This window comes from Salvelinus namaycush, chromosome 3, assembly GCF_016432855.1.
Source record: "Salvelinus namaycush isolate Seneca chromosome 3, SaNama_1.0, whole genome shotgun sequence".
In the NCBI taxonomy this organism is placed as follows: Eukaryota; Metazoa; Chordata; class Actinopteri; order Salmoniformes; family Salmonidae; genus Salvelinus; species Salvelinus namaycush.
Genome location: NC_052309.1, coordinates 34,468,210 through 34,482,653, shown reverse-complemented (window position 1 = coordinate 34,482,653; position 14,444 = coordinate 34,468,210). Strand labels below are relative to the sequence as shown.

General features: G+C 39.2%; 1 protein-coding gene across 1 annotated transcript in view; it reads right to left on the bottom strand.

Moving 5' to 3' along the window:
* The window catches only part of LOC120043851 (homeobox protein cut-like 1), a 231,499-nt gene extending 218,156 nt beyond the window's left edge, over positions 1 to 13,343 (bottom strand). Inside the window, exon 1 of the mRNA XM_038988452.1 lies at positions 13,272 to 13,343. Coding sequence (XP_038844380.1) covers positions 13,272 to 13,334 — 63 coding nt within the window. The 5' untranslated portion in view covers positions 13,335 to 13,343. The remainder of the gene's footprint in view (positions 1 to 13,271) is intronic.
* Between the last annotated feature and the right edge of the window lie 1,101 nt (positions 13,344 to 14,444).

Genomic DNA, 14,444 nt, shown 5'->3' with positions numbered 1-14,444 from the left:
AATATGTCATAAAAGTTGACATAACTTTATGACACTGTCTAGAAGCATTATGACCATCATAATCATATAAGCCAGATAGGCCTATCATGTACATGCCCTTATATCAGTCATCAGTCAAAAAGAAGGGGGCTTGTCCTGCTCCTGAAATCTGCTCCTGCATTCATCGCTGTCATCAGCAAACAGAGCATTGGGGTAGGTGCATGTCTGACATCAATGTGTGTGTAATTACAATAATTTAATATGGTCAATTAAAAAAATACATAACATAAACATACTGTTGACACGCAAACTATGGTGTAATGGAATGTTTTGCCTTGTGTGGTAGGTTTTGTGGGTTTGTGGGTCATAACCAGCCATAAAAATAACGCAATATATGTCAAAACAAGTCTAAATATGTGTCATGACATGGTTATGACTGTATCATAACACCCACAATCAATCATTGTGTTACAGTACAAGCAATCATTGAGAAAAAAACATCAAATATGACATTCATTTGGGGCATTATGTGTAGGCCAGTGACAAAAAAAAAATCTAAATTTCATACATTTTAAATTCAACAGAATGTGCAAAAAGTCGAGGGGTGTGAATATCTTCAAGGCACTGTACCTGGTGGCTTGTCACTATTGACAGATAACAATAGTTTTTCCACCTCTCCCACACTAACTTGACCCAATTCAAAAGTGCAATCCTTCTCTTTCATTATTAGATATTTTATACAAAAACACAATGGTTCATTGTTCAATGTCATTTCACTGAGTTTTTCCACTTTACTAGTTAAATAGTCATTGAAATGATTGGCAATACCGAAAGGTTGTGTTATAAATGACCCATCAACTTCAATTCATGATAATGAATAGAGTTGAGTTCTGTCCATGATATCATTTAATTTATTTTTTAATCCCAGCCCCTGTCCCCGCAGGAGGCCTTTTGCCTTTTGGTTGGCCATCATTGTAAATAAGAATTTGTTCTTAACTGACTTGTCTAGTTAAATCAAATAAAAATTACAAATAAAGGTACTCCAAAGTATTTTTCCCAGTGTGTTTTATGACTTTTATCTTTGTTTGGTAATCTCATTTATTTTTCTTAAGTTTAGTCACAACATTTCTCAATTTAAAGTATGTCAATCAATTAGCTAAGCAGTCGGACTTCTTTGCCACCTCTTTTGCAAAATGTATTTGAACCATTACATTTTTCAATTCATCATTAACCCAGGGGGCTCAAACTGTTCACAGTTAGTTTCTTAACAGGTGCATTCTTGTAAACAATTGGAATGAATCATTTTACAAATACTTCCAGTGCTGCATCTGGATTCACTTCCTACACAGACCAACATTTTACATCTTCACCAAAATAATATATTAATTACTTTAGGCCCAACCTTTGGCGCACTGGCTTTACTTGTTGTTATTGCCACAATGTTATGGTCACTACAGCCAATGGAATCTGATAATGCTTTGGAGCAAAGCTCTGCAGCATTAGTGAAGACATGATATCTAAGCTTTACAGGAATATGGCTCTGAACATATACAGCAAAAACCTCCCACATAAACATTCCTGTCTTTTCTGTAGTTACATCCCTGTATTACTACTGCTGTATCAAAATAATTATCTAAGTGAGTTTCAGAGATGGCCAATATATGAATCCTATCCGATGTTAGCAAGTTATTGATTTCATTAACCTTATTTCTAAGTCTACATATGTTAATATGGGCTATTCTTAGCACTTTCCGCGTAGCTTATAATATGGAGACAAAATACATGTGTAAGTGCGTAATGTTGGGCTGAAGCTACTGACCCTGAAGCTTGGCTCTCTCAGTCCTCCCAGGCTTTTGGGAAGGAGGGTGGACAATGAGCCTGTCGTAGCAGATGTAAGCATTGTTCCCATGCTCTCTGGCAGATTGCACAGCTTACGAGATGTCCTTGTTGAGGAAAATGTTGGTTCCTCTCAAGTTCTTGGCTCTCTGCAGAACAGCCATCTTGTCCTCAACCCTTCGACGCGTACGATCACATATTTGTGATCATTGTTGACTGGTCCCTGCAGCGTACCGTCACAAATATGTGATTGGAACAGTATCAACAGAACGTATGATGCAACAAACGCATCTAAACAGCATTGCTGCTACTCGCTGTTTATTATCTATGCATAGTCACTTCACACCCTACCTACATGTACAAATTACCTCGACTAACCTGTACCTCCACACATTGACTCGGTACCGGTACCCCCTGTATATAGCCGCGTTATTTTATTGTGCTACTTTATTATTTTTTACTTTAGTTTATTTGGTAAATATTTTCTTAACTCTTTCTTGAACTGCACTGTTGGTTAAGGGCTTGTAAGTAAGCATTTCACAGTAAGGTCTACACTTGTATTCGCTGCATGTGACAAATAAAGTTTGATTTGATTTATTGTCCGAAAAGCATCTAAACAATGTTTTGTACTGCTGGAAAATATTGGTCTTTACAACTTTATTCCTCAATAAATGATACACGCGAATGTCATCATCCAAACATCACAAAGAACACATCCACAGCAAAACTCATTCCATAAACCAGTCTAAATAACTGGTTGCGCTGGGGGGAAAAAGCATTAGTTAGCGACCTAACAGCCAGACCTGTTTACAATGTACCACATCTCAGGTGAACACAAGAGAGAAATTAAATATTGTTTAGAAAAGAGATGCATGTCAGCAAAGCTAACAGCAGCTACATTTTTATGATGGCAGCCATGTTTTTTTTATGTTTGACAAGAGAAACCTCCCAAATCCCAGAATGTCATTCGCTATAAGACGCAAATAAACAAACTCAAGGTCAAAGATGGCTGGGCCCATTGCCTGAAAAATATGAACTTAGTTTGGACACTTTTTAGCATACTACAAATCTTCGATGTACTTTTTACAGTGTATACAAGAACCGGAGCACATGACTTGACAAGTCATTTACCGTTTTTGACTAAACACAAAGCAAATAAAATGTTATCACCTCACAGATCTTCACCCCAAATACAAGCCTACTGCCTAGCCTAGTCCATGGGGGGTAGAAATCGGTGAAGATATTGTGGGGGGATATGATGAAGGAAATATTACTATGATAGGGGATTTATCAATAAATGGGGGACAAGCACAGGAGAAGTTTATACGCAAACGGGGGTCTGAGCTGGTAACCCATATTTAAAATCAGATGCCGTGTTCAAAACAACTGGGAAATCGGAAATCTCCGACTTCCACTTCAGTGCGTTCAAGACAACTGGGAAATCTGTGGGGGGGTAAACTAGCTCCGTTCTGGGGAAAATTGTTTTGAACTGTCATCTAACTCGGAATCTCTGGCCTCTTTCTAGAGCGCCAACCTTCCGACCTGAAGATCACTGACGTCATGATTTGACCTCAGACTTTTCAGAGTTCCCAGTTGTCTTGAAAGCGCCATAAGTCAGTCGAGTGAACTATCCCTTATTATAACATCTTTGGTCTGATAGGCGCTTATGTGACAACCAGAATGCATTGTATGACATCAACAAAGACGGTGCCACACATAGCTGGAAAATAGCTTAGCATTAGCTCATCATAATCAGTACAGCATTCAAAAAAGTATTTTACACACGTGTGTCCATTACAATCTACGCAAGAATCGGAATGCATGATTTGTCACCAGTACTTGAAAACATGTGAATAAAACAGTAAATACATTATGCTCCATACGGTATGCTACAGTCGAAACGACAACATGATATACATCAAATAAGGCACTTACTTTGATAGGAACACACACATGTCCAAAGTTACTATTTCTAAGGAAAAGAACAAAAACAATGCGAGTGCCAGTCAGAAAATGTGCCAGGGGGAAAAAGTTTGTGCAAGGCCTGTTCTCACTAGAGATGTGCAATGTCTTCATACTTGATCTGGGGAAACACCGGGGAAGTGCTTAGGCTCTCGTTGAAGAGCGAAGTTTGTCCGGCTCAGTAAAGCCTCAAACATAAATTGTCTGCAACAGTGAAATGGGATACTTCTTATGTGAATTAATGAAGAGGCGGAATTCAACGCGTGACGTGATAAGCGTGTCTGCTAAATTACTAAAATGTCAAATGTATATAAACCCTGGATAAGAGCGTGCGTCTGCTAAATGTTTTGAGGACAAATGTAGATGTATTTAAGTATTTTTTGTTGTAGTGAGGAAAGTAACAGTACTTTCAAAAAATTATACTTAAGGAAATGTTTTATATATTTATATATTTTACATTTTTTAGGTGTATCTCACAATTTAATTTAAGGGTATGCATTATGGTGTCTGTAATAGAATAAACGTGGCAAAATCAAAATGTAGACATTAATAAATGCATTTCTATAGCTTCCAATATATTTTTTACTATGGTGGGGTAGTGCCATGATCGAGGCGCAGTGGCTTAAAAACAGCACCCCCTGACAGTCATTTAGTGCATAAATCATTGGTCTGGACCTATTTGTCTGACAGTGGAGATAAACCACTGACAGCTGAACAAAGCTCGCTACAGAACAAAAAAAATATGACCAGGCAAGGGGTACATTTCAATTGATTTGTTAATCCAGTTGTGTTCCATATTTCAAGAACATTCTATTTTAAATGATTTACTCTGCATCATAAATATGACCACAGACGATGGAATTTCTTCTGAGCTTTTACAGGCTCTGACTAGTCTTCTTTCACAAAAGAGGGATAAAAAGATACTGAACATAAGTTACGCCGAGTACGTCTTACAGCATTTAACTGTGCAGGGAGACAAGGATTTCCAGCGGTGAGCATTCAGCACTGCTCACATTGAGACTGATCGGGACAGAACCTTGTTGCCTCGGAAAGAATTTGGTCAAACAAATACTGCAGGTCCCAAATGCTATGTGGAAACGTATAAATATCAAGTTTTCCTTTGCAATTATGAACTCCCAGGGCAAAAAAAAGAAGAAGGCAAAGACGCATGGGCTAAATTTGGATGGGGACATGCAAATGTCTGTCTTGTTTTGTGCCTTGTTTACAAGCTTGTTGGGGTTTGAAGTGGTGTGGATCTGACAGGGGAATCGACAGGGGACGGGAGTATGTGGTGGGGGGGTTGAGGGGTAGCAGAGCGCTGAGGCACAGTTCTCCTTTAATTTCTACATTAAGGAGTTTTCTAAATTTAGTCCTGAGTGCAGGCTCCTGCTTTTTCACTGACATGTGGCAGAGCTAGTCAGGAATTTGCCTGTTTCAGCATGGATGATTCATACTCAGGTGCCTGTGTATCTAAAATCCTGCTGTACAAACATGTGACCTAAGGGACCAGAGAGCATACAGCTCTCACTTTGACTTAGATTAAACAACTTCATAGAAACTTGAACATAATATTTTAGAATGGATCTTTCTTGTGTGGCTTCAAGGCATCTTTAAATCAAGACCTAGGTCAATACTCTAGTCTATGTTGAATAGCACAGAGAAAAGAATCCTTCCATCAAATTATTGGCAGTGGTGCATCTCGACAAGACGCACCCATGTCTGTGGCAATTCTGTGGCAACAGAGGGTTAAAAATAACACAGGGGAGCCAAAGCCAGCCTGTGTCTGCCACATCGTAAATATCAAACTGATATGTTTACAGCCAACGGCAGGCCAGCACAAGTTTAGGGCGCAGGGGAGCTCAAATCTCCATGGCGCGGTCATGGGCGACATTGCTTCCTTCACTAATCTCCATATGTTGACGTGTAAAATGCAGGACCACACACAGGCCCGAATATCTCACCTACAGTTGGACACCTTCCAACCACATGGAATCAACACAGGTGGTATGCTGAGGGGCCGCCCAACGCCACAGGACCCTTTGAAATGGCTGAGAACCTATATGGGAATTGACGTCTATGTGGAGAGGTGGAAAAATGAGCTCAGAGGCTGGTCTAAGGGCAAGAGAACTGTACCAGACAAGCTTCTTCTCTCAAGTAAACCAAACATCTCTGTACGGTAACAAACACTTAGCTAGCTACTGCAAACCAGACACTCCAACCATGCTCTCACTATAATTTAATGTAGGCCCAATATACATAATAAAGCTCATTCACATAAAGATGTTACAGTCTGCCTTAAAGGTGTTAATAGTTTAAAACCCAAATTAATTCTGGGAAAATAATAACCTGAAAATGTTTACATTTTCCACATCAGAAAATTAAGTTAAAAGCAATGTTCAGTGGAAAAACTGTAAAACATTAAACATGCTATAATTACAGATTTTACGACACACGCCTCAGATGGATAATTTCAATAAAGCATTATATCAAAAACAGATTTGCGACATTCTGGAGATAAAAGCCATGGAAAATAATAATATAGATTAGATAAACGCCATTTGTTCATTCATGGGGAGGATTGTGAACAAAGTGGCTAATGAAGACCAGACTGACAATCTGACACGGAGAGGAGAGCAGGCTTTCTGAGGAGGCCCTGTCTGAGGGCTCACATGAGAAATGGGATTGGCACATGGGGGACAGAGGCAGCTTTTGGCCCACAAAGAATGTAAACAGCCAAATCAAACTTAATCAGGAGAGCAAGGGCCTGAATAGGAAACTGTGGGCGTCCTTTCAACTTCAAAAGGCAGCCCTGTAATGGTGCCATTTCAAAGTTTCACACTGAGCTGCCTACTGTAAGCAGCGCAGGAACATGTCCCAAAAAATGCCTGACAAGAAACCCTTTTATTCCAAGCTTCAAAGGGCAAGCTCCCGTGGGCTGTCTGTCTGAGATGAGCGGGGAAATATTGAAAGTCACCACACCTGAGAGACGGGCTTGTAGGGGTTGTGTGTGTGTATTAATTTCCTTCAAATTCTTAGCCCCCAACTCTGATCTTTGCACATGCATTATTTGTAGTGTGTATAAACTGTAGTCTCCCTGTTAATTTGTTGAATGACCTTAGACAAATATCCAGGACATGAGAATATAATGATAGTGAAGTGGGAGTAGCATTTGTCCACTTAGCATTTGTCCACTTAGACTGAGTTTGAGCCCCCAAAAAACTATGCAGTTTGTAGCTGCGAGGGGGGGTCCCTTGCAATTCCCAGCCCTAATATGTAGGTCAGGGGTTCCCAAACTTTTTTGACCACGACCCCATTTTGATTTTAAAAAAGTCACCCCGGCATGTCAAAAGAGTTATGTAATCAACGGCCAATGTTAACTTTTTTTTAAATTGGGGTTATGACAGTCTATTACAAATCAGTCTGACAGTACTTTTGACAGTATTTCAATCTGAAGAATGATTTGAAGTGACAAATGCATCACAAAGGTATTGGGACGTTCAGAAGATCAGTCAAATATGTATGATCTTTTGTGTAGAAAAGAACATCGATGTTCTTTCCCCCCCATTCTGATTTAGTGTCTAGTCTCCACTCTGTTATAATTAGTAATGTGTGGCCTGATGGCATTCAAAGGGAAACAGAAGACACATACATGTTCCTGAGAGTCTTATCTTTCAGTGATGGTGTCATAATATTTTGTAGCTTAAACTGTTCAATAGTCACATTTGTAGGAAGAAAACAGAAACCCCTCTGTTTATCACCACCGCATCTAGCGGCTACCAGAGGTTACTGACGTAACCCAGGTTCTATAAACCAAGCAATGTTTTTTTTATTTTTTTACTTTTTCTTCACGACCCCATTTTCAAATCAGCCGACCCCACGTGGGGTTGCGATCCCTAGTTGATGTAGGTGGTCTTTCACAGGATTGCATGAACGTACCCGTACAGCTTGTGAAGAAACATTCATATTGATCCTTGTAACTCATTCAATGCCTGTAACACTGACAAGCTGTAGACATAAGCTTACATTCCAGTTGGAAATAAACTGCTTTAGAATGTCTGGTGGTATCACCATTGGGTCTACTACAACATCTTGGATTCACATCATCTGATGCGCTTCCCAGGTGATCACTGAGTGGAAAGCAGCAGTTGCCTTGTTTGGGATAGTGGCTCAGAGACAGAAATCCTATTTCTGCCGAGCCATTTAAGGTTTGTCTTGAAGCTTAATGTCTTTCCCATTTGGAATGCACCAATTTGAGAAGGCCATAAAAACAGAAACAATATACTGGTTTATTACTTGTAACATGTACATGTGGTATCACTAGCAACTCCTTATTCTGGGAGTCCAATTAAAAGAGGCTGTGGCTGCTGGTGATGAAAAGGCCATACCGCAGTGCCTGACAAGCCTGAGCATACCCTGTCAGAAAGACTCACCGGTGGCAATACTGCACCAAATTAAATAAGTTGTCATCAATAATAGAGGTGAAATCTTGAGTCCACCCTGCTGTCGGGTCTGGATCCTCCAGACAGGCCCTCGCCTCGCTCCTCTCTGCTGAGCAGCTGTCTTGACTAATATCATTGGATGGGTCTTAACATGATTATTGCTGGGCTCTTAACATAACCCTACGTGACGCATACTTTATGCGAGAACTATGTATGGCTGTCAAGAGTCAATGCACACTCATTAAATGGATACCATAGGTAGACATGTGTAGTTAACATGTCTTATGTTCTGGGAAGCGCAGCAGTTCTGAGTGGCGCAGCGGTCTAAGACACTGCATCTCAGTGCAAGAGGCATCACTAGAGTCCCTGGTTCGAATCCAGACTGTATCACATCCGGCCGTGATTGGGAGTCCCATAGGGCGCCGCACAATTGGCCCAGCGTCATCCGGGTTCGGCCAGGGTAGACCGTCATTTTAAATAAGAATTAGTTCTTAACTGACTTGCCTAGTTAAATAAAGGTTAAATAAAAGATGAAGAAGCATTTTGTTTAGAATGATTGATAATAGTAGTTAAGGTTTCTGACTAGATTAATGGTTCACTCTTTCTAAACATAAAAAATACCCCACAAAACACTCAGTATGAGATTTTAACCTAAATAATGCAAGATATATCTACCTAAATGTATTACTTAAGATATAAACTACATAGACAAATTATAACTGTACTTGAGAATACATTTCTTAACTGTGTCGTTTCAGAATCCTATTTAACTGGTTTTGACGTTCCAATTAGTAAGGGATAATCAATGAAGGGCTATGCGATCTGGAAAATAATGAATGCCGAGCTAGCAGTGGAACTACCCTTCCACAAAGTTGCATTATTTTCCAGAGAACGAATAGAGCCCCGAGCTAACTATCCCTTTTAGACCATGGCTATAATTTAGCACATTTACCCCTGGATATGTGTTCATTTGCAGGTAGAAATGTGTTCAACATCCACTGAAGTCGATTGCAGGTTTGCTAGATAGCGACAGTAGTTGCTATAACCAAACAAACAGACTTGCTAGTTTAGCTAACCAAACCATCAGTCCTACCTTGCTATTAAGAAAATCTAATTCAACAATGCCAATAATGTTTTCAATTAGACTTTTGCTTTCAAAAGCAGCTCAAACATAGAACATGTAATAATGAACTATATATATTTTTTAATAACTAGGCAAGTCAGTTAAGAACAAATTAGTTAAGAACAGACCTCCTGTGGGAACGGGGGCTGGGATTAAATTATATATATATTAAAATCAATAACATATAAATATAGGACAAAACACACATCACGATTAGAGACAACACAACACTATAGCCATTGAATTCTACCGTGCAAATATACTGTGCATTATACGGAAATAATGCACGCTCTAGAATGCCCTTCAAGCCAATCAGAAACAAATTCAACAATGCCATTGGTATAATTAAGCAATAGGGCCAAAGGTGTCTCAAGTTGAGGGAGCGTGTAATTGGCTGCTGACTGCAGGAATGTCCACAGCTGTTCCCAGAGAATGTAATGTTAATTTCTCTACTATAAGCCGCCTGCAAAGTAATTTTTTTGAATTTGGCAGTACGTTCAACCAGCCTCACAACCGCAGACCACATGTATGGCGTTGTGTGGGTTAGTGGTTTGCTGTTGTGAACAGAGTGCCCCGTGGTGGTGGGGTTATGGTATGGGCAGTCATAAGCTACGGACAATGAACACAATTGCATTTTATCGATGGCAATTTGAAAGCACAAAAATACTGTGATGAGATCCTGAGGCCCATTGTGAGGCCCATTTTTTCTTAAGGTATCTTCGATCAACAAATGTATAACTGTATTCCCAGTCATGTGAAATGTATAGATTAGGGCCTAATGAATGTATTTCCTCATGAACTGTAACTCAGTAAAATCAATGAAATTGTTGCACGTAGCATTAATATTTTTGTTCAATTTAAAGCAAATGGAATTTGTAATAGGCCTACCTTATTTAAGCAATAAAGCCCGGGGGTGTGGTTTATGGCCAATATACCATGGCTAAGGGCTGTTCTTTTGCAGTGTGGAGTGCCTGGATACAGCCCTTAGCCGTGGTATATTGGCAATATACCACAAACCCCCAAGGTGCCTTATTACTATTATAAAACTGCTTGCCAACATAATTAGAGCATTAAAAATAAATGTTTTGTTATACGGTCTGATATACCACAGCTGTCAGCCAATCAGCATTCAGGGCTCAAACCACCCAGTTTATAAATGCAATTAGAAACTGGGTTGTTCGAGCCCTGAATGCTGATTGGTAATAGCTGTGTTATATCAGACCATATACCATGGGTAAAATAAAACATTTATTTTTACTGCTCTAATTACATTGGTAACCAGTTTATAATAGCAATAAGGCACCTCGGGGGTTTGGGGTATATTGCCAATACACCACGGTTAAGGGCTGTATCCAGGCACTCCACACTGCATAAGAGCAGCACTTAGCCATGGTATATTGGCCATATATTGACCACCCCCACCGGCCTTATTGCTTAAATAAGGTAGGCCTATTACAAATTCCATTTGATTTACACTGACCAAAAACCAGGGTCTGTAGTGACGCAGTGCCTTAGGGAGCCTCATTGTCCCCAGCACAAGGTGCACCTGTGTAATGATCATGCTGTTTAATCAGCTTCTTGATATGCCACACCTGTCAGGTGGATGGATTATCTTGGCAAGGGAGAAATGCTCACTCATGTTGTGTTTATATTTTTTGTTCAGTGTAGATAACTGTGGCCATAAAGTTATATGAACTTAATGACCATTTCAAAATGAAATGTAATCAATGTTGACTTTATTGCTAGACAGAATGTGAAGCAGAACCCTTTAACTATTTAAATAAAGACACAATAAGAGCCTATGTGCAACTCTCAATTGTCGGGGGTTAGGCTACAGTGGGTACAATATGAGGCATTATATTCGTGGCGCCAAAAGCACACCTCGCGTGAGAATCATAAATCAGTCATAAAAGCGTAAGGCTATTTTCCTTCTACAAAAAAAATATTTCAGACCGAGAGCCTAGGTTACATGGAAATATTCCTCCGGAAAATCCCTGAACCAGTTGAACGCAAAATAGAGTGAACAAATTCAGATAGGGAAAGAACAGTGGGAGCCTGCCGTCAAATACACCGTCAAATACACCCACATTGTCTTTTCAAACATACAATGATTTCAAGAGCCAACGGTAAATGTCGCACCGGGCAAAATAGCTGAGAAAACACATCCCTGTGATTGAGATCAACCTGTTCCCTGGCCGCAGAAGACCATGGCGGACACACCGTAGCATGGAAAACAATGGTCGAAAATAAACGGCATACGGATGAATAACAAAATATTTTCGGCACCTTTTAAATAGACTTCATTCTAATCTTGGGATGGAAATATTGTCCATCGAAAAGGGCACGCATTGTCTCATTCCCCCTCCTGACATGATGTGCAAAAACCCGTGAGACTCAGTGACGTGTACATTTCAAACATTCCTTTGATAGTAGCCTAGGCCACCTGAATCGATATTACACCCCCTATTAATTTGAGAATCATTAGCCTACTTTTGTAGGCTGTAAAATACATGCAAAAACGACACATCCACGAAATCGGAGTTGAATAGGCTTTTAGTAGGCAACTAGGTTCATTGAAATTTACCAATCAGAATAAAAGCCAAAAATAAAAAGTAACCAAATATTGATTTTAAAGGATTAACTAGACTATATAGGCTACATTAATACGTATGTTGTGATTGGTAGTAGTTTGTTTAAATGTAACAAAAAGTCTTCACAATAAGTGTATCCCTCATGAAAACGAACACATTCGCGAATCACATTCATTGGGACTATTCAATAACACCTTCATTCTATAGGCCTATTGATTAACCAATCACGTTTGCCTAATATGCAAAAATGACACTCCCAAGTTGCTGCTGTCGATTAGTCAACAGTCAATTCAAATTTCAGTCTTAGATAACTTTAACCTGTGAAAAAAATAAGCGATTTATCAAATTTGGGTAGGCCTATACGTGCTCAATTTAAACTGCAGTATATGCTCATACAGAACTATAAATTATAAAGCAGATAAACATCTTATAGAAGCAAAAGTGGCTCGAGCACTCATAATGCATTTAAAATATATTGAGCGCACAATTCAAACGAAATAAAACATACAACTTGGTTATTTAGTTAATGGTAAACTATTACAGATTGAAATAACGCAAACTTGAACTTGGGTAAGAATACCCATGTCTACAGCCCATGGCTACGCATAAAGAGTAAACATCACAATTTCGCTGGCCTGTATATCAAAACACTTATTTTTTCTACAGATTAACACAACCACGACAAACTAGACATCAGCAAACTGTTTTTGTTTTTAAAATAGCTACCGAGTTGCCTAGATGCAGGCAAAACACTTCCCTAAAAAAGAGCACGAGGCTTCGCGATAAGCTTTTCGCGAAAATAATAACTATAAACAGCTATTATGAAATGTATGCTATCACAACATTTTGTATATTTCTTATTCAAACGCAATATTTCCCAGTGTAAAACAGATAACATAAGTCACCTAACTCTTCTGCACCCATCTCGTTTCAGCACCACAGCGCCACCCGCGAGAGCTCGAGACAACCAATGCACTTATTTTCTTTAACCAAATTATTCAAACAAAACGCATCAAGAACATCAAATACATCCTCTCAAAAGGTATTAAGTTTCCAGTTTTGCACTAGAATAGTCTTCCATGAGAGTGGAATTGCCTTTGCTCCCGGAATTGCCATAGTGACCGCTTCCCCGCGGCCATGATGTCTGATCGATGGGAATTGAACAAAGAGGATCAATTTCCGATCAACGAGAGAGCCGCTTTAATCAATGGGAGAAGAGAGCTCCAAAAGCGGCCACAAACACCGGCAAAGAGGGGCTCAAGAGCGAAGCCACAACTCGACAACGGTTTGCCACGCATAAGGCTTCAAGAAAGCAGAGAAACTTTAAGGAAAAAGGCTGACCTGCAGCTGCTGTAAATCAAAGCGCTTCCAATATTGAAACATCGATCCCGCATTGGCCGCCATCTTGAGACATATTGAGACGGAGTGAGAGGCTGATACAGAGAGAGCGAGGGGCTGGAGTTCAGTAGAAAGGAGGGGGAGCGCGCGCAAAACACGGAGCGGAGCAATTGAACAGGGACATCGCTTATTGAACATGGGCGTGGAATGGAGTTATTGAACATGAACCTGTGATATTGAATAGGGCCACAGAATAGAATTATTGAACGGGAGTTGGCAATTTCTTTAACAGCTAAAACATGGGATGGATTTTCCATGTAGATCGTGAACAATGCTGAAAGATTTGTTGTCGAGTGTGTGTTTTGGACTGATTTTATTCGTTTTTCGACATGTGATTGCCAATATTGATATTTCATATAGGCTACTATCCATTAGATTAGGCAATGCATGAGAAATGTAGTATTAGCCTACTCTTGTTTTACATGTAGCCTATTATTTCTGCTATTCTTTCTGTAGCCTAATTTCTGTGTGCTACTTATTTATCATTGCTCAAATGCATTTATTAATTGTTGGATTAAGATTATCATTCTATAATATTTCGTTTTACACTAATCATGTTAATAGTTTTGGTGTTTTAAACCGTTAGTTCTATTTCATGTAAATATTATCTTATTTATTGAAGTGTTTTTAAGAATAACACTGTGAAAGGTGGTTAGAACTATTTTATTGTAAATTATTTTTTATTGTAAATTCTTTACATGGACTTTATTTAGTAAATGTAGTGACTAAGATGTATAGTTTGCATTGTGAAAACATTTTAATTATTTGACTGCATGGCCGAATGTTTTATCAATACTTCAGCAGTCTCAGCAATGTGTGCTTGAATTTGAACTTGAATTTGGGAGAACAGCGCCCCTGTAGATCTGAAATGGGAATACAAGCAATCTGCTGCAATCTATAGTTTTCATGTTGTGCTGTATATGCTATTCTACTTTCGATTGGAAAGTTTCCATATTTGTTCTTTAAAATTCATTCACAACACCTTTTATCAGTCTTGTAGGTAGAAAAATAGCCTAACGTCTACTTAAATAATTTAATCACAACTTTGATGTTTTTGTTTATTATAGAACAAAGAAACACATGTCAAGTAACTCATGCAAAACTTTAACACATTTA